Source organism: Gopherus flavomarginatus, chromosome 19, assembly GCF_025201925.1.
Source record: "Gopherus flavomarginatus isolate rGopFla2 chromosome 19, rGopFla2.mat.asm, whole genome shotgun sequence".
Lineage (NCBI taxonomy): Eukaryota > Metazoa > Chordata > Testudines > Testudinidae > Gopherus > Gopherus flavomarginatus.
Genome location: NC_066635.1, coordinates 22,238,214 through 22,264,735, shown reverse-complemented (window position 1 = coordinate 22,264,735; position 26,522 = coordinate 22,238,214). Strand labels below are relative to the sequence as shown.

The following is a 26,522-nucleotide window of genomic DNA, read 5'->3' as shown; positions in this document are numbered from 1 at the left end:
AATGGGGGGGAAGCACTGTATCCAAAATGGAAATGTGTTGTATGCACAAAGAATGATCTCATTGATAAAATGCCTTTCTGCCAGATGGATCCCAATGTGCTTTACATAAATACTACTCACAGGGCTCTGGAGGTGGAGGAAGAGGCGGTGGTGGCTCTTCGGTAGCAGCAGCAGCAGCATTTGCTGCTGCAGCTTCATTTGTCATAGATCTGGTGATCCTGCCCTTACGACGACCTTGACTGTTGGCAGTTTTTCGTCCCCTGGGAGTAGCCTGCTCCGTTTCCTCTGCTGCAATTTCTGTTTTATCCTTCTCTTTGGTGTTTTCTCTGGAGCGAAGACAAAAAACTTAAAAGAAAAGCTTCAACATAGATATTAATAAAGAGTATACTTCATAGGCAGGTATTGGTGAAACTGAATCATAGATATAAGAACCAAGTGTAAGCTCGCTTTTCAGTACTGATGGAAAGAACACTTGTTTGTAAAGCAATTTAACAGTAAAATAGGCTCCTCATTTCCCACCCCACCCCCAAAATCAGAATTTATTTAAAAACAAATGGAGCTACACTCCATTATTAACTAAAAATCAAAGGGAAAAAAATCTAACATTTCCTTACTGATGGTACCAGGTATGTCCTTTTATTGGTTTTAATAGAATGTCCATTTTCATATAGAAACAAGCACTAGCAGTGTTAGTGGGCCACTTCATCTTGAATGGTCCCTTGAAATGCATTAACTACTTATGCTAAACAATCTGTTCCACCTTGTACCTGTGATACTCTGAGTACATTTCCCAGACCTAAAGAAGAGCTCTGTGTAAAGATAGTACCTCATTGTTTCTCTAATATACTGTAACCTACATAGCTACAAAACCACCACATACACCAGCAGCAAACATTTAAACTGAAACAAAAAACTTCAGAAGGGCAAGAAAAATTCCATCCAAACTTTAGGGATTTTCCATTAATGTGACTGGTCCAAAGAGTCTGAGAGAAACAGATATGCCATAGAACAATTCTTTGTGCAATCAACAATAATTCAACTCTAAATAAGGAAATTCTGTAGTGAAATTATCAGGTTTATTGCTTCCATTTAATACCAATTCCCTAAATAAATAGTAACAAAAAACTAGCAAAGAGCAACTGTATTAGGAAAAAAGTCAAACAAAACAGTTCATTCTCATTACATATACTCACTTAGATTCCTCCTTCTCATCCTTTTCCTCTTCATCTTTCTTTTCTTCCTCTTTTTTCTCTGTTTTTTCTGCTTTCTCCTCTTCTACTTTTTCTTCTACCTTTTCTTCTTGTGAAGGACGTGCAATTTGCTGCTGAAACGAACCATTGACACACTAAAACTATATAAAACACTTAACTGTGTAAAGGAGATGCACTTTTGTCGTAATAGCATTAACACCATCCATAATATTGAAAGAAGTTACTAAGATTTTACATTAGAATCATCACAATTTACACATCAGTTTAGAAGTTGGGCTTGGATTACAGAGGTTTTACAACAACAGGGACATCTGCAAATTAAAAACATAAGGAAATGGTTTGGCAGACCAGTTGGCATGGAACAATCTGCCTGTAGCCTTGAAGTTTGTTTCAACCATCACATTTTGACATGTTTCCTTCAGTCCCCCTCAATAAGTAAATTATTTTCTCTTAAGTGTCTGATTTTCAGTAACCTTTATTTGGGAACTTATTGCATTTTATTTTGTAGGATTCCATGGACGTACTGTCTTCCTCAATAGAATAAGTAGTGATAGTGAAGATACAGTACACAAGTTATTCTTTGTGCTGTCTTCACAAACAAGTCTATACACTATAACATAATATAATATGGAAGAGTTTATGTTAAAAACACCGCTATGGGTCCCCAATGCATGAAACCTGAAAATTAACAGCTGTAACGAACAAGTTTTAAAATAGTATTCAGGAGACGTCTAACCAAAAATCTTGAAAAGTATATTTCAAGAGTAGCAATGTTAACTTGCTCTATTTTAAAATAGTAATACATGATAGTTGACAACTTGGAAACAGAAGATCTACCACCATGAACATTATGTACAGTCCTAACCCTCCTAAGGGTAGTCAGCAGTATCAAGCACTACATTAGGAATTCCATATTTCACTAGATCAGGGGTCGGCAACCTTTCAGAAGTGGTGTGCCGAGTCTTCATTTATTCACTCCGATTTTTGAGGTTTTGAGTGCCAGTAATTCATTTTAACGTTTTTAGAAGGTCTCTTTCTATAAGTCTATAATATATAACTAAGCTATTGTTGTATGTAAAGTAAATAAGGTTTTAAAAATAATGTTTAAGAAGCTTCATTTAAAATTAAATTAAAATGCAGTGGCCAGGACCCGGGCAGTGAGAGTGCCACTGAAAAATTAGCTTGCATGCCGCCTTTGGCAAGTGTGTCATAGGTTGCCTACCCCTGCACTAGATTACTTTAAGCAGTTGGGGAGAAATATAGTAAAGTTCTTTACTATATTTCTCAATGACAACAAAAGATGTAGTTTTACAATCATGTGAGTGTTGACAAAGAAAACCAGTTTGCAAATATCAGAGTAATTACAAACAGGCTCCCTTCCCCTGCATTTATGCAGTCCTAATTAAACTGGCAGTTCTAGCCCTAACTTTGTCTTGAAGCCTGGACAAGTATCTGCTTCCGCCAAGGTAGCATGATGCCATTAGCTTCAACCACCAGTAATACATTTGATATAAACTAGCATCCTGTTTGTTGCCCTTTTCCTATAGCCACACATACAAGAATCTGTTGTGTACTAATTCTTAAATATAGCTATAGTCAACAATTACTGAGCAGAGAAGACAATACCGTTTCAATACTCTCATGCGGTTACTGCCCCTAAAACACTTCACAGAAACAAAATTGTACTTGCTTCTTACTGGCTCAAATCGTATCTACAACTCAAACGCACCTGAATCACTTTTACTGTTCTTCATTTACATGACAACAATGCAAGTTATTTTGTTGTAATGTAAGATATCTACATTCACATTTTACAAGTTTACCTTTGATATCCATGTCCAAATCCCTGTAACCAGCATGGTAGTAGCAAGTGCTGAAATCTATTTATATTTATTATAAGTCAGCACAGGTCCCAATTTGGACTGATGGATTATTCCACTGGTAGCCTGATAGAAGTGAAGATATTTAAAGACACTTTCATTTTTTCCCTCCCTATTGTTTTCAAACATACTATTTTAATGTCTTTATTATATCTCCTATAGCTATTTCCATTGTTAACTGTAAACCTATCAATCTAGAACTGAAAATGGTGGGACGAATTTGTCACCATCCCCACACCTCTTCCCCCCCCTCCAAAAAAAAAAAAAAAAAAAACCATTCAACTTCCTGCCGGGCTTAGTTATTAGGAATAAGCTAAGATTTGCCAACTCAAATCTCTCATGCTGTTTCCAGATGGGCTGAAGAATGTATAAGATGTGTTCACAGGGAAAAATTTTATACAAAATTAAAAGAGATGGACCCTAAAAGGTGGCTGTAAAAATATTTTCTTCACAAGTATAAGCTTTAATGTCCTTATGTTCCCTGCTGTGTTGCTGCCTTTTACAGAGTGCTCTCAGGACTTCCTCAAAAAAAGAGAGCACCAAGAGTCAAGTAAAGCTAAGCAAAATATGAGAGAGGTTTCTTTGCATTTTACTTATGTTACATTTATATACTGCAGCACATAAGTGTATATATTTTATTAAATTTTAGCATTTATATCTACACAATAAATGTAATTATATGAGCAATTAAACTTCACGCTTGAGGATTATAAGCATGTGATGATTAGGAAGAAATTTCCCTGCTCTCAGTGCACAGCACTGTACAATTATTATATTACAATTACTTCTTAGGTGCAGTATGGGGGTGGTTCACCTTCTTCTGAAACAGTGCTTAGTTACTATCCAGACACCTAGCTAGATGAATTGTGCATTCCAGTGTGGCAATTCCTTCTGAATATTATGTATTAGCACTATTACTATAGCACCAAGAGATCCCAATCAGGGTCCCATTGTACTACGTGCTGTACAACTAGTCAACTCCATAAAGACTGTTCCCACCCCCAAGGGCTTGCAATCTAAGTTGTGGTCTGGGCAGTACTCCAGTGTGAGAAACCTGATCTCAGATCCTCAAAGATTCTTCCCTTTGACAACATAAAAATATTTTTAAAACAGTATCAAGAACGTGTGAGATGGCACGTGAGTAACACAGAGCCTACGTACAATTAAGTTACTACGTATGGTATTGTTTGGAAAACATGCTCAAAACTGTTGATTAATGCAGGAAAAATTTCTGTAAGCAAATAGAAAATATGTAAGAATGCTTGCTTTAATCATCCAATTTCTATAAACTAAACATTCCAAAAAAGAAACCATGGGGGTAGCTTGCATATGTAAACCAAAATAAAAGTGCAGGTATTGTAAGTGCGCACATTATATATACACAAACAATAAGAAGTCTGTTAAAAAACCCTGGAAAATTCATTGAAGGCTAAAACCTACTCTCTCTGTTTGCACTTAAATAGTGCACCACACAAATCAAATATTACTGAGAGAGCATTCAAACAAGCATGGCACTATTAAAAAAAACAAAGACTAAATCTTTTCCCCTAAGAGTTTACAATTCTGCAACCATTCACTATTGCATATATGCTTACTCATATGTGTAGTCATATCTAATTAGCGAAACTACAAAGGGAGTAACTCCATGATCTAATTGGGGGTTACACTAGATCAGAGGTTCTCAAACGGGAGTCAGGACCCCTCAGGGGTCACGAGGTTATTACATGGGGTGTCACAAGCTGTCAGCCTCCACCCCAAACCCTGCTTTGCATTCAGCATTTATAATAATGTTAAATATATAAAAAAGTGTTTTTTAATTTGTAAGGGGGGGGTCACACTCAGAGGCTTGCTATTTGAAAGGGGTCACCAGTACAAAAGTTTGAGAACCAATGCACTAGATGACCCTTGCTACTCCTTCTAACCCTATGATTCGGCCCTAAATTCACAAAACAGGAGGAAGTAACAAATGGAAGGTAAATAATATAATATAGGCTTGAGTAATTCATGAGTCTTGAAGGTAATATTGTATTGCATATACATAAGTATAGCTCAAGTGCCTCCTCAAAAGGGTGTACTGAGAAGGGACTTGAGAATGAAGAACAAGGTGAAGTGTCAGAGTCAAGAAGGGGGAAGCAAGCATAGGTGTACACAGAGGAGAAAGACAAAGGGGGTAAACAAGCAGCTTTGGCTAATGTAAGTCATGCACAGTTCAGCGATCACTCTCTCTCTCCTCCCTAGACCCCAAACATCCAGATGCCTATAAAACCCGGTTGTCAGTTCAAAATTCCCTGCTTGTGCAGATTAAAATCAGATTCTCAGATAGACTTTAACGGCAAAATACACTTAAACATCTGCTCAAACAAAAAAAAAGGTTTAGTATTAAACTCTTGGGGGATTTTTCTCTTGAGCACAAGGAACAATTTGCCTATGTTTTGCAGAAGTCTGAATAAAGTCAGTGTGCTGCAATGCGCAGATGCCACAAAGAGTCAGCATGATTTTTGCTAGTGGGATTTTAAGTAAGGGCCTTATTACTAAATCAATGTGTGCTGCTGGATGTCTAAATACAGAGCAAGACAGAAACAAGAATTCTGGTAATTATTAAATGCCTTAACACATCTGAAAATTCACAGAAGGACGAGGAGAGTGTTCTGGGAGTTTTTTTCCTAGGAGCTTAAATGCTGTGTGTTAACAGGATTAAATTTTATATAGTCCATTGAAAAAACTCCTGAAAATAGGCTGGATAAATTCTAAAAGGCTCCTTCGTATAGCAGTGGCAACAGATGTCACTGGTACATACCCAAATTAAGGTTGGAAGTCAGCCTGAATGTATTTTATAAAAATTAAATTGCTTTTGACTTTTTAAAAATGTGAACTGAAATAGATATTAATAGTTAACTTTTATTTATAATCCTCCTGCAAAGTATCAACATCTCAATATTGGTACTAGCTGGTTTTCCCAAGTATTCCTTTAACACAATGTCAGTGAGACATGCTGAGGTAAATGTTTTTCGATTGTGCAAGACAGGACAGTATGAGAAGCAAAGAGTTTAGATGAACCGCAGCTTCAGCAAAAATCTGGATTTTGTATATAACTTGCCTGAAAAAATAGCTGGATCATCAGAACACCCCCAATTGCTTTTATCTGCCTAATTTAACTCTGCACATTGTCAATAACAGGTTTAAATCTGTTTTTTTCACAGTGAATTTTTCTAGCATGCAATGCTCTATAGGGCAAAGGCAGGCTGAAACACAAACCTTAAACAGCTGAAGCCTCAGTCAACGACGTACCTGCACGTTCATCTCTCGATTAAAACTCTTACTATCCACAGCACAGGGGTCGGGCTCTAATGCAAAATAAAACTCAAAAGCACAAAACCCACAGCACCATCAATAGCTCCTTAGCATGGGGTGGCTGACCCAGCAACGCGTTTATTCCAGGAAACTTTGTCATCCTGCCACTTAAGCTGCCTATAGAAGAGTTGCCCATCTCACATGCAAGCTTCTAATCTCACAGGGGTTACTCAAGGTAATCCCCACTGAGCTGTGCTTGATTGGCTGTCACAGAAATAAAGTAAGTTTCTGCCGGGTCAAATCACTGGACTGTACCACCTGCTGCAAAGACATATGGGTTGGCCCACAGACATAAATTTATGCTGACAATGCAGCTATACTATGGAAAAGTACATTTCAAATTACTGACTAATATTTCTCACCAGCCCCCTTTCAAATTTTATTCCAAGAGAGCCTTAAAAATACTGCTAACCACTCAAATTAATCTTCTGCTTTTCTACTAAAACAGACTTTATTCAGTCCATCTAATTTATAGATATACACACTACACCCTTCAATGGCCAATTTGAGGAAGGTTCTGTAATAAAATTATTATTTCCCTCTCAGCTGATCAATAATTTTGCTTCAAAAACTGCTGGAGCAACCAAACCAACAAGATCATAAACCATTGGATGGCGTTCTGAAATACAAGCAACTAGATCCTCTCGTTTCACTTTGAAGTGGTTAATGTAATGCTGCTCTTCCTCTTCGTGTGCAAATCAAACAGAAACTGTTTGTTGCTGTGCCTTGATAGCTGTTACTTCTGTGTTTCCAGTATATATCAGGATTCACATAGCCTGTAATGATCACTTCACAGAAGGTAGTGATAAAGCTGGAAGTTCTCTGGTGAGCATCCTTTTTAAAGAATAGACTAAATTTTGAGACTTAACTATCAGAATATCCCTTCCCACTAGTTGGCAGTTTTCAACTAGACTTTGCATTTGCATCCATGCTACTCCACTTTCTATTCTGAAGTAAAAAACACATTTGCTTTATTTTAAAAAACTCGTGTGTTACAAGGCAGACACTTGTCATGTTACCTCCCCATGCAAGTCTTTCCCCTTCTAGATTTACTTTAACTAAACAAAAACATGTCTCTTATGACACAATAAACTCCACATTTCTTAAGAACTTCATATGCCATAATCCAGTACTCAGGACCTTCAAAATAAACATCCATTTTGAGACCTATGCTGATGTTGGCCAAGTTTAAATGGTTGCAATTGTACTGGCTAAGAAAAGATTTAGGTTTTTAAATCATAACCATGAGTAATAGCTGTGCCAGTGTAATATATTGATGCCCTCTACTGGAGAATTGTATCCTACCTGCACTTGCTATCTGTTTCACTGCATTATCATCTGCCTCGCTTCTAACTTCTATGACCCTATATTCTGGGATGCTTCTTTTGAAGTTACTCTATTGCCAGTGCAAAAAGATCCTGGGGTGCATCCTAAACCCCACTACCTTGCTGGGAAGCTGGAAAGGATAAGGTCAATTAATAGTGGAGAAGAGTCTCCTGTTTGCTCTAATCTTTTAATGGGTACTCATGAGTAGTTTTTCCATTTACAGTGAAAAATATCACCCTCCATTGGACTGAAAAAGTGACGCAAATTAAGGTTTAGTGTATTCATCATGTTGTTTCAGGTATTATAGCCCAATAGTCATTTTTCCCCCAAAAGGTGAAAAATAATTACATTTACACTCATAAAACAAAGGCTCCAGGCAAACAAAATAATGTGATTTCTCAAGGCTTTCAACTGCTAGAAAATACAAGTGTTTACATTGCAGTTAGGGCTAAGGAAATTATATTAATAACCACAATAACTATAAGCATAAGTACAGGTATTTGACAGTTCTAGAACATAATTTTCTGTAATTTACTCTATAAACAGAAATCCTTACTACAAATTGGGTTTACTAACTATTAACACATTCTGAAAGAAAGCAACACAATTCAGAGCTGAGCAAGACAGGATTCAACAGAAAAATCTAAAATATATTTTAGCATTCTTCATATATACCATGATTCAGATACCAATGTGTTCTTGCCACTTCATGTATATACAAGACTCACGAAGAGTTTCTCATAATTCTGATGTTTATAACTTGTCCATTAAATATTTAATCTGGGCTGACAACTGGCAAACTATGGCCCCCATATCTAAGAATTAGGCAGCATTTAACTTGTCTCACACAAGTAGTCCCAGTGCCTTCCATGAAACTACAAGTCAATCGTCACAGAATGAGGGCCAGACTCTGCCAGAGCATAGTTTTGTTTTAACCATATTCAACTTATACTGCTTTTGCTCCTTTAACGTCGTACAAGTAAAATTTCCTAGTTCTGACAGGTTTTGGTTCCTGCATACTTCAAAAACGTCTTAACACTAAAAGTTAAAATTTGACGAACAACTAGGTCTGCAATATGCCTATTTACTTTGACGTTTTTTAATATTACTTTGGTGTATCTACACAAGTTTCCAAACTGACTACTGCACAAAACAGAGTAGTTACTTTTAAGGAGGTAATTTATGTACTTTAATCAGATATTCAAGCAACAGGTCAGAGCTAAAGACATGAAAGTTCATAAACCAGATCTTGTACATTTAATGTTGCCCTCTATACCACAAATTGTTTCACCATATAAAATATTGCTTTTAATTCAAAGCTAGTTACATGTTTGAACACAGAATATGAGTTAAATTGTACAATTATTCAAATCAGTGAGAGTTTAGAAAGGTTACAGTGAGTTATCCTGCAAATAACAGGTCCTGACTATAGTAATAGTGATACATTAACTACTGTACACAAGAACTAAAGCACTACTGACTTTAGGATGAAATAGCATATACCCCACCTTCATGCTCAAATGCAGTTTACTAGTTCTGAAGACTTAAGTGTTATAGAGCAACAAAAAATATGATCAAACTGTACTAGTTTTTTGAATGCAAGTTATGTCTAAATATTAATTATAATCAGCAGCAGACTGTCAGTATAAAGTAGGGGTCTCAAACTCCTAGCCTGTGGGCCATCTGCAGCTGGCGAGCCTCCCCAATGTAGCCCACAGGGCTCCAGCAATTTTAGGGTCCCTCAGGGGCTCCGGCAGCGCAGCAGAGCTGAGCGATGTCTGCCTGTTCGCTTCGGTGGCTGCTGGCCCCTCCCTGTGGCCCAGAGGTGGGGCAGGGCTGTGCCTCCATGCACTGCTCCCACCTTGAGTGCCCCTGCGGCCAATGGGACTCTGCAGGGGCAGTGCAAGGGGGCAGAAATGCAGAGGTCCCCCGGCCTGTCCCGGAGTCCCAGGTAAGCACCGCACCCCCAACCCTCTCCCAGAATCTGACGCCATCATAAAATCACACACTGATAGACTTCAGTACAATTTGTAACAAAATATCCACAATGATTAATGTTTTCAGAGAAGAGCTGGCAAAGTATGTAATGTCTCAACACAATCTCCTGATCTAGTAGTCAATGATTTGTCATAGGGTGCTTAGCTCTGATCAAAGATCTGTTGACGCACACTGAGATGTGTGGCCACTGTGGCAAGGGAGGAAAAAACCTCCTGTGAGATGGCCTTTTTTTATACTAGCAGGAATTTAATTCAAACAGCTTCATCACAATAGTAAGGACAGACCTGTGAAGGGTTGTCTATTTTAATAGGTATGTTGGAGCAGGTTTACAGCTGGCGTGTTCCCATCTGTTTTCATGCGAGAGTATTCTATGCTAATCACTAATTAGATTAACTCTCTCAGCAAGAGAATTCCTTCCCTCTTTCCTTCATTCAAAAAGTTTGTCCAAGTCAATATGCCAATTTAAAATTTAACAGAATTTTACTGCATGGATTTTTACATAAATTTATATGACCCTAAAGTATTTCAATACAAGAATGAATTAGAACACCTCTGGACTAGCCATTAAAGGAATAGTTAAATGCTTTGGGCAGAAGGGCACAGTCCTACAGGATGGTGAGAGGTGGCAGGTTTCTTGCAGTACATCACTACAAGATCTGCCTTAACTAGCAATGATTGGTTAAACTGCTATCAAGAGTTTTCTGTCTCCTATTGGCAGCTAAATCTCCCCGTTTGCTATAGCTAATATGATCAATGCCTTGTACCGTTAAGCCATATTTCTTTGATCTGCATTTGAGGTTCACTCAATTCCCCAACTTACAAATCACCCCAGATCTGTGCAGCCACAATACTTGGAAGTTTCACCAATTCTTCCTTTTCAGTAATGTTACCAGGATGCAACTGATTTCTGCAGACTAGTCATTTCTGAGACAAACTAAAGACGAAGACTTGGGGATCTTCCAACCACAATAGTTCTATAATTTCATCTGTCTAAAAAAGACACTGAGAAACTGACAAAATTAAACTGCAGTTTCCATAAAGCGTTTCATATTCCGTCAAGGAGTTTTGTCCACTATCATTTCTGGTTGTCAGTATCAGTTTAAGGATTCAAAGGTTTCAATCTTTGCCATTCATGTAGTCATTACATACAGTTCTTTGACTATTTATTTTATCTGCAGGCCATGCTTTCTTCATTACTCTGCCTATGCCAACACATTTGCTTCCTCTCTTGACACTTTACAAAATGCTTTTTAGCTGAATGTATTCTCTGCTCTTCTGAAACTGACTTGTCCCACATCCAATATAGTGTTCTCCTCCTCTCTTCCCATTTTCCAACAAAAATTTTAAGTCTCTTCAATTTTCTTTACATTACTTTCCAATTTCCATGTTAACCCTGGCAGCCTACTAAGTATTTCTCATAATACATTATTCTCTTCCTCTTTAAAGAATTCCAATACTTCCAAGTAAATTCTTCCTGAATCAGCAAATTGGTTAATTTACATATATTAACGTAACTGGTCTATTTTTCTTCTTGCTACAAAATGTCAGTTTGACTTTCCTCCTGACCACCAGAAAATGATCGCCATTAATTTCTGCTTTTTGACAGACACTGATGTGTGAAGTGGTTATGTATTTTCCAATGAACATCGTATGTCCGACCTAATTTCCGTTGGCTCCGCCATATGATTTACTAATAAATCTGACCTCAATTTGTATTGTTGGGTGCTCAAACAAAATGAATTGTCAAAATGAAAGCCACAAATGAGCAAAGCAAAGATTTATGAAGACAATACTTTTATAAAAAGTTACTTGAAAACCCAGAATTATGGAATCCATTTCTTATTTCAGAAAGGACTAAAAATGGTAGTTTCTAAAATCCTATGTTTTCCTATTTTTAGTCATTTCTTATGCAATGTGCTTGATCACTCAACAATACACAAAAAGATAGTTATTATTTTACTTGGTTCACATGTGCATTCAAAGAGTCACTGAAACATAAGCAACATACCTGGTTTCTTCCTCTACGTTTGCCATAATTTCTTCGTACAAGGGCTTTATAATTCTCATTTTTCTTGGTCAAATAATAATACAAAACACAGTCTGGAACATTCTAAAATGAAAGAGGAAAAATCAGTTTCTGTAATTCAAAAGTCAAACCCTATTAAATACATTAAATATGATGTCATTCAACTATTCATACTATTCTAGTCACTGGATTCAGAGAAGGTGTTAGAATTTTGCTCAGCAATTAAATTGATTAATGCATACAAACAGAAAAAAACAGCTATCCTACAAGATCAAACCTAAGCACATGTATTTTCATAATACCCTGCAGCTGGTTTATTCTTTATGATTTAACTTACATTATATAATTAACAGTGGGAAAGCCTCCATTTATCATAATAGCTATTAGTATTTGAGATGCTCTGTCAAAAGTATCTTGATTGGTCCTAAATTGGGAATCATTCCTTACATAGGCTGTGCAGAACCTCAGCTCTGACTTAAAAGGCTGACCCTACTCTCAGTGAAATACCACTGACTTTAATAGTGCAGATTCAGGATCTTAGAACAAGCATGCTAGCAGGAAGAGTCAGTTCTGTTGCTAACCAAAAGGTGAGATGCAACTTACCTATTTCAAACAAAACATCTTGCAAAATGCCATTTTCTTTTACTCTTTTATCCATGAAAGTAAACACTATTGAGCTTTGTTAGATGTTTAACATGCAACTTGTTTTGCATCATTGTTTTATTTCTGCTGACATATAATTACTGACTTTGCAGCTAATAGGAGATTTGGTTTTGGAATAATATTTTTTCTGCTTGGGTTAAAAGTTACAGTAAAAGTGACTTACATTAGAAAAGTAAGAGACCACACTTCATGTAGTATTTACGTTCTAAAAATGCCTTACCTTTCTTTCCAGGTAGGAGGCAATTAGACCAAAGTTCTTGGGATGTTGGACAAACCTTTTATAAAATCAGAAATTACTTTTAAATTCTGACAACTATATATAATCACATAGACAAAGAAGTCAAACAATTGTGTTCCATCAAGAACTCATTCATTTCCAAAAAAGAAGCTAGTTTAACCTAAGTGTGTAGTTTTCACATTACTGATTTAAGCATATTCAAATTAAACCACGCTATAGGTTAATATAGTCAAAAACTACAACTACTTGGCTTAATTATTTTAATCTGTTTAGTAAATTAAAACATCTTTTACCAAGTTTCCTGTCTAAAGACAAAGCAAAAAGAAGTAGAAATAAGCAAGTGGTTGATGCCTGACCCAATAGGAAAATGCATGAACAAGTCTAAAGCTACGTAGTATTCCATCCACACAGAGCATTCTGCTGTAGTAATCCGAGAGCCTTGGCTCCCTGATGAAATATCACCACATGAGTTTGTAACAAGAGTGAGCTGAAAATGAATATTGTTATTAATGTTTACTATACACTTAGACATTCACCTGTCACTGACATTCACCTGTCACTTGCAGTGTAATAAAAACAAAGATAAAAGACTAATTACTTTTCCTTAAATATCTCCTTCTCGTGGTCTGTCCAGACATTCATGAACTGTCTGTCTTTATACACCTTCATGGGGTCCTCCATCAGACCATTCATATTAATAAACTTCACTCGTCTTTGTTCTGCATCAAACATCATGGGAGGAATGACAGAGAGCTGACGCATTTGTTTTTCGTTGTTCTATAGGCAAAATAAGACAGTTTCTATGAATGTTTATGGTTCCTATGTTATTTATTAAATGGTTCTCATGGGCAACACAGTACACAGATTCACCCATCTTAATCCTTTCACACAATTTTATTTTCTCTCCTTCAGAAGTTGTGGCCATCCCAATTAATATTCACATAACTGAAGGGGATGAAGGAATAGTACTACACATCATTAACAGCTGTTATAACAAAAAAGCCTTTTAAAAGGAAAGGTTTTCAGGAGTCTCTTACAAGTAGGGAGAAATTAGATGTCAAAGGAAAGTTTCACACCCTAGGTCTACCACAGCAAAGCTGTGATGGCGAAGTCTAGACCCTAAAAGGAAGATACATGAGAGCAAAGATCCAGGTCATGATAAAACTCACAAAGGGTATCTTGAACTAATCTAAAACAAGCTCATAAAGGAAGAAAATCCAAAGTGGATTATCAACATCTGAGTAGAAGGGTGAAATAAATAATTTGCTGCTTTGATAAATTGAAACAAACAATGGCCTCACCTCCTGCTCAGAGAGTCCATCAATGATTTCAGAAATCTCATGTTCACTTCTAGCAATAGTTGCTGAAAGGCCAGCCCCTCTTTGGCCAACCCTAGTTTTTAAAAAAGATCCATATGTTGAGATTTCACATGAGAAAACATTTCAGATAAGTTAAAATATAGCTCATTTGAGAGACAGGTAACTAGAAAAGTAGCATCACGAAATACCCAATGTAGGTTACACATTGCACTTTTAAATGGCTAATGAATTTTAGATGTGGATTTGGGAGGCCTCATGCTCAGCAAAAAGGCACACGGTAGAGTTTCTGGTGTCAATCCTACAAGAATCAGAGGAGTTTTATCATTACTTCAGTGGGAGCAGTTAGGCCAAAGATGAATACTTTTGAAAATCCCACCTTACACACACACTTATAGCTAAGTATTAGAATTGTTATAGCAGTGGTATGGAAATTGTTTTGTCCTTAAACAATGCATTCTGCAAAAAACAGTTTCTATTTCACAAGAGAGACCTGGGAATATGTTCAAATTTGCCTTGCACAGATTTAGTCAATTAATTACCAAAACAAGTTACTACTAATGCTCACTTTACTAAAGAAAAAATATTTAATTTTTAATTTGAAGAGGTGTTATAAATTGCAGACCATCTCCCAGTCAGTTCTCTCTCTCAACTAAAAATCACACTAATCTCACCAGAAAGTGGACTTTTTGATGGTCAATATTTTAAAGTTTAAGTCACTAGAACATGTGCAACAGGGCACAACCTGGCCCCAACAGCAAGATAGACAAAACATCCTAATGGGCCTTTTCCATCACTAAAATATTAATGAAAGCAGTCAAATCTATTACATTGGGTCCAAATACTAATTGGGTCTTAACTGAGGAAGCACTTACAGATCCCAAGCATAGACAAGGATCCCATTATGCTAGACACTAAAACACATAACCAAAAGACAGTCCCTGCACCCAGGAGCTTACAATCCAAGCATAAATAGTATTTCATTTTTTATTTTTTAAAATAGCACTCAAAAATAGAAGCCTCTTATAGGTAATCTTTATTAATGCAATAATTTGCTTTCCCTTGTCCTCTCCTTGATCCACTGGAACACAGAGCAGGGGACCCCAAGAATACACTATAAGATCTGTTGGCTTCTGCAAGCTTTTTCTGAGGTCATGGAAGAAGATTGTTTAGGAGAGAAGATAGGATGAATTCTTTATGGGTCTGGAAGATTTAAGTCTATTCTTCTGAAGTCTAAATTTTAAGTTTTTGAAATTGTTTTAATATACCTAGAGAACCCAGGTGCAATGGAAAATATGAAACAAATTTGGTCTAATTCTATTTTTAAAGCATTTTAAAAAATATTTAAACCCACTGTCTACAAGTACTATATAACGTTAAACTGTCATATTCCCCAAAAAAGTGACTTGTACATAGAAGACAATGGAGGATGAATACAATGCAAGTTTTCTTAATCTTAATCCAAGAGATATCTTAAACAGCAAGGAGTTAAATTACAACACTGTATTTCAGTAACCACAGCTTCCTGACAGATGAAACATGTAAAGCTTGCTATAAGTCACTTAATAAACATAATTTAAGGAAAAATCATGTAACTTTGTCCTTGTGCGCATTAGTCTAGTGAACATCAATTGTCATGAGACACAAAGGAAAGATACAGACATCTGACAGAAAAATATTAGCTATGAATTGACTTCTAGGCCTGAAATTAAATTTCTCCATGCAAAGCTGGAGCTCTGTGCATAACTTATAAAATTAACGTCCACTTCTGCAAATGCTTATGCATGTGAATAGCATTCCTCATGCAAGTTCTCTCACTATTACAATCTATCCTTCAAACTAGCCAATTTCTTACAGGTATCATGGCAGGAGTGAGGTTTGATGAGGGATTTGAAGAGCAGGTGACAGGGAAAAAGGGAAAAGGTGAAAGAAGGTAGAGCAGTCTAAGATACCAATAAACAAACTAATGAGGCTGGCACTGTTGGCAAAACAGAATGGGGAGATGTGGTAAGAGACAAGAGTGGATAAGCAGTAAGGGCAAAATTGTGAAGGTCCTTAAAGGTGAAGGGAAGTTTGAACCTGATGCCATGAAACCTAGGGAACTAATAACGTGATGTGTTCAGTTACATAGAATCATGGATCATTAGGGTTGTAAGGGACTTCAGGAAATCATCTAGTCCAACCCCCTGCTCAAAGCAGGACCAATACCCAAATGGTCCCCTCGAGGACTGAACTCACAACCCTGGGTATAGCAGGCCAGTGCTCAAACCACTGAGCTATTCCTGCCCCCCTGAACAAACTGTCATTTCACTTTGCCCCCTAAACTGAGAATCTGAAAGAGATGTTTTCAAAATATTATACTGGAGACAAATGAAAGACTTACCATTAAGCTGAAACATTCTGTATTTGATAGAATTTAGAAACAAATCATGATGGTATTTTAGAGGAATATTTAGATTGTGTGGTATTACCTTTGAAATCGTTCTTGCTGTTCTCTTTGCTTTCGGATTTCTGGGAACTGTTTCTCATAGTACTCTCTTGTTTTACTTTCTTTAGCTTTCCTGCGGGGATTATTTTCTATCCTATCTACTTTCTTCTCCCATGCCTCCATCAGTTGATCATAACGTTGACAGATTTTCTGTTCCTGTTAAATTCCAAAAATAAAAGTGATGGAATTAAACCCCAATAAACTATCAGCATTTCACTAACCCAACGCTCTGATATGTTGCCTTACAAGAGACGCTGGGTTCAGAAATGCATAAAGGAAATTCCTACCAGCCTGATGGCTCTTTACTTTATAGGTGATGTGCCCAATTTTAAGGAGGTAGGAAGTGGCTTCATCACTGACAAAACAACTCCTGCAGATTTAATTATTTAACTAGGTTCTTATACTGTGCGTCTCTCTGTGGTATTTGAGAAATGTTATTGCTGGTTCTTCAGTAACTGATGTTGTCCATACCAAGGTTTTTTTGTGTTGTCATCTACTAAAGGGATGGGTTTGGAATAAGTGAAATATATCCCTGACCTCAGTGTCAGGAAAGGAATGGCTGCCCCTGGAAAACTAGAGCCATCTGAAGGAAAGAGTACTGTAAACGCAAAGAGATTCCAGGATGGAGATGAAGTGATGTTTAACTTTTCATTTATTTAAAAAGTGCTGTTTCAGACATCATGCAAGGCCAAAAAAGATGTCACTCCCTATAATGGAATTTGTAAAACAGTGCTCTGATAACAACACTGGTATCTAACATACACACACTGGAGTAAAAATGCTTTCAGACTTTAAGACTAAAGTTTTGAATAATGTTTTCTCTCTTCACCAAATAGTTACCATACAGGGAAAGGAGTTTGAGGAGGGACCTGCCATGGCAATTACAATAAGACATTGGAAACTGATCGTAAGCCTTTTTTAAAAGCATTTAAAATTTGCTTGTTTGCTATTTCACAGAAAGTTATCTAAAAATTCTCATTTACTTCAAAATGAATGCTTAAGCTTTATCATACAGTGATGTTATTAACTGGATTCCCAATCAGATAAATAGGAATTTTGATTCACAGCCTTAATTTTCAAGTTCATCTGGATTTGGAGGGTACTAACAAGCAATTTAGGCCTAAAATTTAGGTTTTGGATAAAAATGGGTTTTCATAAAAGAAGCAAAAAATTGTCTGAATTCTCTGCAGTATTTGCAAACCAAAACCTTGCCGAACCTGAGAATGAGAAAGCAAAATTGACTAGTTTATTTTCATCACCCACACAAAATTAAATGCAAAAGAGTAGAGAAACAGCATAAAAGGTAGAGAATGAAATAGAGAAGATTTTTTTTTAAATCATCTCAGATTTTACTAACACCACATGTACAGAAGTTAGTTTTACAAATGTATTTTAACTTGCTTGCACCCCTTTAAGTTTAGGTTAAGCAGGAGAGCATTTAAAAATGAAAACTGGAGTATATCATTCAGTTTGAAAAACTCTGCTGGTGAGGTACAGTAACTATTTTACACTGTTCACCAATGAATTGTCTGGTATTCATCAACTGATGTAACATTATGAAATGAATTTCTAGCAGCAGTATATAGATGCACAGTAACTTGAATAGAAAAACATTTCATTCATGCACAAGTTACCAAGTACAAATGCAGCCCTTCCACTTCAGTCTACATGCACATTCTCGAAGCCACTAGTATTTCTAACATAGCCTACTGCTAAACACAAATATGCAAAGAATACTAATATTAACCTGGAATGTGCAGATTTATACAAAACTGATTTTTGTATATACATGTAAATAAGCATTTGAGTCAACATGCCCAACTGGACACTACCTATCTGTCAATACTCTAACTTCCACAAAAATATTGCAGCATTACCCTTTGTTTCCTTGCATGATTTCTTCTCTTAAAAAACAAAATCAGCTTTTTCCTCATCACTTGGTTTCTAGAAAACAAAAGAATTGGAAAAGAGTTTTAAAAAGTTACATTTTAATCACAGACTTTAGCAACATCAGGGATCTTCAAAATAAGTTACTGAAAATATGGATGGCTGATTCATCTAATGTTTCTTTTTCTTGCTTGCACCTCAGAAGATGTTTGATATTGCAGAAAAAAAGCCATGAAACTAAAATCCTATTATATGCAACACAAGCTATCCCTGAAGAAGGAAGGATTGGCCAAGAGACTGATTAAGAGGACCCCAGCCAACCTATGTAAGCCTAGGAGTCTCCTCGCCACAGATGGACAGGATGGGACTAATCACTGAACGTGGCAAAGTTCTGATGGGCCTTTGCAACTCATTCACTCAAAGGTATAAGTTTACAAGTACATGTAATAATCACCTATGTCATCGCGATTTGGTATTGGTACACAAAGCTAACTAAACTGTGACACTGATATGTATTTTACTTTGTAATATATTATTCCTGAAAATTCAATGTCCCTTGTACAGAGTTCTTTATTATAATGAATCTATCTTTTTTAATTTTGTCTTCTACATTTAAAGATATAAATAAGATGAAAAATTCTAAAAAATTCACCAGCTTACTCATTGTCATATGCATGTACCAGACTCCCTGAATGTTAATTTTTTCGTAACATTTGCACATACACCTCTACCCCAATATAACGCGAATTTGGATATAACGCAGTAAAGCAGCTCTTGCCGGGGGGGGGGGGGGGGGGCCTGCTGTGCGCTCCAGCAGTAAGATTTTTTGGCTCCCGAGGACAGCGTTATATCAGGGTAGAGGTGTATATTCTTGAATTTCCTCCCACAAGTATAAAATAACTTTCTGCTCTGCAAATTCTACTATTATATTTCACTTTCAATACTGTTTTCCACTTTGTATTTCAAGAAAATACAGTATTTAGAAGAGAGTTTTGTGTATTTAAGTTTAAAGTATACTCTTCCAAACCATTCTCAGGGTAATGAGAAATTTTATATTGAAGGAAGAAACATCAGCATGCACACCAAACTGGGAAAGGTTGGTAAGGCTGATTAGGAAATGGGATGGGATTTTTTTTAATTATTAAAATGTAAGGGCTAAACTGTACCAGAGGTGGCTTATTTTTAGAATTCTCCACAGTATCTAGAAAGTAAATAGAGGACCACCGGTTGCATATGCAAAAAAGATCTGCCTTCCAGAGAGTACCTTATGAAGTAGGTATAGTTTATCAACAAGACTTATTCTGGCTTTAATACTGCAGCTAAAGTTAAGGTTGTCTCAAAAACTTCGAGTGATTTTTTTCCAGAGGGCCTATATCTTGGTTATAAAAGCCTGATGCAGGCTACAAATTAAACAAAATCTTAAAAATACATAGCCCAAAAGAGAAGCGCAAATCAATCATCTAGTCTGACCTCCTGAATAGCACGGGCCATAGAACTCCCTCAAAATAATTCCTAGATTAAACATTTATAAAATAGTTCCTGGGAAGCATCCCACTCCTCAATGCAAACAGCACCTTTCCCCAATTCACAAGACACTCAACAATTAACATTTATATACCCAGTATATTGCAAGCCATTATACGTAACCTCAGGATATCCTAGCATCAAATATATTCATTATTATATCAAAGCCACTTATCAGTAAGTGACCTTACAAAAACCATTACTAGAAAAGAGTAATTTTGACTTTAAATAAAAATCTTTATTTTGGGAAAAACTCCTGGCTCATACTAGATAAGTTATCATTGAATAATCTAATAACCCTGGTCAGCACTGTAGATTTCAGCTACATCTGAAACTGCTTAGTCTTAGAGTTACAGATGCCTACTATCCTACAAAAATCATGAAAGATTATTCTCCTTGAGTTTCCTAGGTCATGAGGGGTATCCTGCTAGAAGTATCACAGTATAAAACAATATTTTCCAAACAGTTGTTTGTCCCAGAAAACAGGTATAAATTGAAAGCACTGTACACCCTCTGTGGAATCCCTCATGAACACTACAGGTACATAGCCTGGAGACAGAGGAATTGTATACGAGACTCTTCCTGTATAGGCACAGACTGTTTTGTTGTAAACTCAAAGGCACTCAGATATTCCAAAATGTCACTGGAAACATAGGGCTAAAGCCTTAATCATTTTGATATAACAATGAAAGTTTCTGAAATCCTTCTCTATTTAGTTATGGCATTTTGTAGGGAAAAGGCAATGTTGCCTTCTAGCAGGATGGAAGTACCATTTTAATCAACATTTTCTTTCCTCACAGCCCGCTCACCATAATGTCTGCAGGGTGTTGAGAGAAGGGCTCAATACTGATTGGGCATAAAGCTTAAGATGATTAACCATGCTAAAGAATGATTTAGCCACATAAATGGTACTTCAGTTCCTTACTTGATCATAAAGCATGAGGCTATTACTATTTTGACAAAGAGATAGCAAGAAATCAATGAATGTTAACTTTCAAAATCCACACTTTCTACCAGAAGACAAAGCAGTCAACTTCATGAAGCTGAATTTAGTTTGTCCTAAGTAACAAATAGTGGAGAAGTGTAGCACGCAGTGACACAATTCAGAGCCTGCCACAGAAAACTCTTCCAAAACCTAAGACAAATATAAATGTTTTCATTTTAAAAAATTCCAGTGGAAAAAAAAGTGTTTTTCATTCTCCTGCAGTATCTGCAACCCAGGTGTTGCAGGATTGTTCTAGTACACAAAAATCTGAAAACGGAATGGGCTAGAAATTGTCTATTTTCATTGAGCTAGCTAAAATAATTGAAAAAGGAAAATGTTTCATAAATCATAGAAAGCAAGTGAGATTTTGAAGTTTCAATGTTTTCTTTGTTACAATAAAACGTAGTGACATTGGTATGTAAAAAATAGGATGTTTTGCTCTAGGGCCTTTTAAAAAAGTACCATTACAAGATGTTTGGTACTTACGTTTTGATGTTTTCATGGTACACCTTTGTGTCTGATGGTTGGTTGTAAAGTGGCTACAAAATGGATTGGCATATACATTAAGAACATTACACTTGTGTTTAATTCTACAAATCCACAACATGTTAAAGCAAACAGAATGCCCGACCTGTGAGATGCAATGACCTAAAATGAACAGGAGTTAAAGGGTTTCTCTAGGTCATTGGATTTAGTCTGATACTATAAAGTGATCACTAGACTAAATAATTCATTTTCAAATAAAGTTGACTCAAACATTTTAAAAACACTTGTATTTCAAGTTTATTAAAATTTGCTTACCAAAAATTACAAACTGAGTCAGTCAGATCATTGAGCCCTTGATTCAGCAGTGTACTTATGTATATGCTATATAAGTCCCACTTAAATCAATAGGACTGCTCAGGCTTTTTAAGGGTTACATGCTTACATATTTTGCAGGAATCAGGATGAACATATGCACGTGCTTAAGTTTTTTAGTGAACTGGCCGAACACCTGACAAGTTTTAAAAAAGATGTGTTTTAAGTAATCAGGGGGTTGGGTTGCTAGCCCATTTAAAAAAAAAAGTTATACTACGTCAGCCACTTTAAATTTCTGGTACATTATAACTACATTGTCTCCCCTGGCCTGTGCACATCATTTAATGTTTGGAAACATTCAAAGAATTGTCTTAGGCCATGTCTGCACTTACCGCTAAATCGATGGCAAAGCGCTCTCCAGTCGACTCCACGGGAAGAAGAAGAGTAATGTATGTCAATGGGAGAGTGTCTCTCATTGACGCAGCACGATGTAGACACCGCAGTAAAATTAACCCAAGCTACACCAACTCCAGTTACGTTATTCATGTAGCTGGAGTAGTGTAACTTAGGTTGACTTACCGAGGTAGAGTAGACAAGGCCTTAATTACAGAAATGGACAGACATACAAGCCCTCAAGACCATATATAAAGTAAGTCAATTATATTTAAAAAAAAAAAATCTAGGCTTTTTTTTAAAGCCATAAGTTTAAGTTATGCAATCATACTTTCTTATGTCTGTTCATCTTGGGAGAAGAATCACAGAAAGAAAAGCAAGACAGGCAATAAAAGAACTTACCAGTTCAACTTTTGGACCAAGCCCTTCAAAAATTTTATGAGCTTCTTCTGCTTTTTTCTGTGAAAGATATTTTGTATTGTCTAAATATTAATGCAGTTTTATTCAGTAATAATGCAAATTGGACTGTCGAAACTATCTTTAACACCTTGCCCCAAGGTCATCTGCAAAGAAAAATCCCCCATCCATATTTAAGTCTCTTGTAACTTGCTTCTGCCACATTGCCTATAGTGAATCTGTGTACCTCAAAAGCTTGTCTCTCTCACCAACAGAAGTTGGTCCAATGAAAGTATTACCTCATCCACCCATTCTCTACAGTGAATCAAGTTAACATAAATAAATTGTCTCTGGTTATTCCCTAGACCTCTATCTACTTGTCTGACTTTTAAGCTGTGAGCTCATCTGTGCAGGAACCATCCTTCTTAGGTGTTTGGAAAGCAACTAGCACACAGTGGGTCAGACTGCAAATAATTATTTGAAGGCAGGGAAAATGTGCTCCATAGCCTGAGAAGCATGATTTAGAAAGGCTGAGTTAAGGTAGTCATTATAAGGTAAAGACAAGGAGCAATATACAAAAAATAAAATCAACCCATATGTCCAATATGCCTTTTTTTTAAGCTACATATCACTACAGATTAACTCAACACATCCACCCACAGTGCTTTGTGAAAGGGCAAAAAATACTATCTTGTTCCTAAGGGAACAGAGAGAGTTACTCATCCAGCTTTCACAAGTTCATTTAATCCACCTATCCTTCTAAACCCTTTCTTTAGCAAACAGACTATGAAATACACTTATTTTTAAGCTGCTTCCTCTCTGCAAGTTATCAGTTCTACAAGTTATCCCTGGGGGTTCACATGCCAGCAAAAATTAAACAAAAAAACCCCAGACGTTATTTTTAGAAAGTGTGCTCTACTAAATTCTACTACTTTTCTACATGTACTATTCTGAACTCAGAAAAATGACAAATATTTTGGAACCCACAGCTGTACAAAGTAATTACATATCAGAAGAATGGTATAAAATTACCCTGGTAAAAATGGTTTGTTTGGTCTCAAAACACATCCTGGAACTGAACTTTATCTCTCTTAGTTGAGTTACATTCTTTAAGTACAGCTGAGCATTAAAATCAAGAGTTATACCCTTACAACATCCACCCTCTAACCATGATGCTGCAAAGGGGACTACTTTCTTGCAAAACTGCAGAAAAAGATAACCAAACAAGTATTGCATACACAAATGTCACAATATTTGTGTAGCAGGCAGCAGAAATAACTTGGTTATATCTGCACTTGGCAAAATGCATGCCAAGCTATGCACTATCAATATGCTTAGGATTGTACAAGACATACAATGAAGACAGACCCTGCCCTTGCTGAGTTGAACAAATCTTTGATTTTAGAAATGTTAATATTTCAAATACAGCATTTCCTAAAAAATGTGATTGGGACAGAGGGTGGAAAGGAAAAGAACCTGAATCTTTGAAGAATTAAAACCCTCACCGAAGAGGGCCACTGTTATAAATTAAAACAGTAAGAAAATGTAGAAAAGGTATAAACACCTGTCCAGAGTTCTGAGACTCTCCACAACTATTTTAAAATGCACATGAAGTACCATTAAACCCACTCATATTTTGCCCATGTAACTAACCAAAACAATAAGGCACTCTTAGTTACCCCCTATACTTATAGTCCCCAACCCAAAAATCCCTAGGAAAACCAAGAAATGGACTTCAAGAGCTGTTCAGCAGACTAACAGACCAGGGATCTGGTAGATCAGAGTTGCTGCAGTTTTGGCATCACTGAACTTCTGCTCTTTATTAGCCACTAATGCAGCATAAGCAGCTCTAAAAGTTTGCCCAAATATTTCATCTTTACATTCATCCATTCACCCAAATCCTTAAGTGTCAGAACTCAGACTTTTTTAAAAAGGCATGGAACACCACGTTACACCCCATATTACTCATCTACAAAATTTAAATGAGAATTTACCACTCAGTCAGGCTTGTCAGTATTTATGTGATTAAAGACAAGGCAAGAGATCAAACTCCATGAGGCACTAAAATGTTATCACAGCACCAGTCCAGAGATTGGGGTCACACGGACTCATATTCATTGCTTTTGTTTGTCAAACACCTTCAAGGCTCAAAACATTCTGAGATTCGGAATGAAAATCTCATGCAAGCATTTGTCATTAAAAAAAGAAGTTACTATGTTCTGATTGAAAAATAATCAAAATGATTAAAATATGAAAAGACTGCAGCATATTTAAAAGTCTGAATCAGCACACAATGAGGAATGTAGCACATGGTGTAAGATTATATATAATCATGCTCAGCCAACCAAATCTAAGATGCAAGCTTACCCGATTTTCATCATAAATAATTTGGACAATACTGCGGTGTTTCTGTTCCACTGGAGGAGGGGAGACAGGCCTCTCTGGCTCTGGAGGTTTAGCAGCTTCTTCTTCGAGTTGTTGCTAAGAGACGAGAGAAAGAAAATCAGCCATCCGTACCATGTTACCCTAACCAGTAATTAGTCACCAGAGATAAAATATGCATCTGATCAACAGTTTGCTGTGCCTGTCATTTCATCATTTAATTGGCAAGGTATGAACGAACAGGGGTTAGTGCCAATAGAACTGGCAACAAGACAGTATTTTTCCACTAATATTTGTAAACTAAACCTTTTTGAGGTGCGCCCACATCTGTCAAACTGAAACACGTCTGATTCAACTAAACTACAGCACAGCACTGTGCTTTTATCAATAAAAATATTTAACTTTCAATCAAAAAATTAAAGCCAAGGAACACCAATTGTCTCGAGCTTTCATGCTAAGGCAATACTTCCCCAAAAAGTTTGACAGTATATTAAAATAATATACTTAAAATCTTGGCTGCTGATATGCTTTTGAACTCCTTATTTGAAGTAACTCCTGTCATCATTATTCTAACAATCCACAATGATACTTCATGGCAGAAATAACTTACTGAACACACACACAGAAGTTTAAAAGGTTATAGTAACATCAAACAAATATATACAATATTTGTTTTTCACAGCAATTAACCTCGTGATTTGCCTCTCTCATCAAAACATTCCTTTATATATGAATCAATGTCAGTTTATCTTTGTGCTGTAAATATCCTTCCCTCCTGCAAGCCAGAAATATACAATAAAGAAAAACATACACCTCCAATGTAATGGCTATGTCTACCCCCTTATACGTGATTTGCTGTGTTATCACGTTGTATAAGAAATCAGCTTTTAAGATTTTATAAAATACCACATACCGAGAACAGGATCAAGTCCTAACTTTACAGTTCATTTAAAAGTACCTCAGAACTTACAATACAATTTTTTTTTTTTTTTAGTTTTATGTCAGGAGTTCAATTAATGGTCCTAATTTTATCCATATCCATATCCATATCCAAGCAATCTTCATAACCAGTCACTGATTTTGTACCCAAGGAAGTGACAGAAGCAAATCACAAGTGCTAATGTATCAGTAAATATTGTAAGAGAGCCAGTCAAGTTCTCTTTTGCTGTTCTAATCTAGGGTCTAACAAGCTGGAATAAGAACTCATAAGACCATAATGCAGCATTTAGTTTGAAGTTGTTGCTCTTTTACTATATAGCTACTCATCTAAGCAAATTTACAACAGAACAGTTACAAAAGTCAGTCCTGCATTAAAATATATTGCTTTACTAAAAAAAAGTGTGTAAAAAAAAATTCTTAAGATTAATGAATTCAAGACCTTAAAATTTAATGTTACCAAAATTTTTCTAAGTAAGCAGTTTTACTCTTAACATCTCTACATTTATTTATTTATTTATTTAACTTACAAACAAGATTCATGGAAAAACTGCCTGCATTTATGAAGTACATCAGGAGTTCCCAAACTGTGGTACGTGAGATATCTCTGGGGGGTACATGGAGAAATTACGTAATGGTGGATTTTATTTACTTTTTTATTTGCATTTTCATAATAGGCTACTCAGATGAAACTTTAAAACTCTGTGGGAATTTGTTATATAAC

The 26,522-nt window shown here is 36.3% G+C and overlaps 1 protein-coding gene across 2 annotated transcripts in view; it reads right to left on the bottom strand.

The window, feature by feature from the left end:
- Positions 1-26,522, bottom strand: part of NCOR1 (nuclear receptor corepressor 1) — a 101,911-nt gene that overhangs the window by 44,732 nt on the left and 30,657 nt on the right. For both annotated transcript variants that reach the window (XM_050928997.1, XM_050928996.1), the window contains 11 exons: positions 24,848-24,961; positions 22,487-22,543; positions 21,380-21,432; positions 18,375-18,441; positions 16,481-16,653; positions 13,995-14,085; positions 13,292-13,470; positions 12,676-12,730; positions 11,775-11,876; positions 1,194-1,321; positions 121-326 (listed from right to left, as the gene is read on the bottom strand). In XM_050928997.1, the coding sequence (XP_050784954.1) occupies positions 121-326; positions 1,194-1,321; positions 11,775-11,876; positions 12,676-12,730; positions 13,292-13,470; positions 13,995-14,085; positions 16,481-16,653; positions 18,375-18,441; positions 21,380-21,432; positions 22,487-22,543; positions 24,848-24,961 (1,225 nt within the window). The remainder of the gene's footprint in view (positions 1-120; positions 327-1,193; positions 1,322-11,774; positions 11,877-12,675; positions 12,731-13,291; positions 13,471-13,994; positions 14,086-16,480; positions 16,654-18,374; positions 18,442-21,379; positions 21,433-22,486; positions 22,544-24,847; positions 24,962-26,522) is intronic.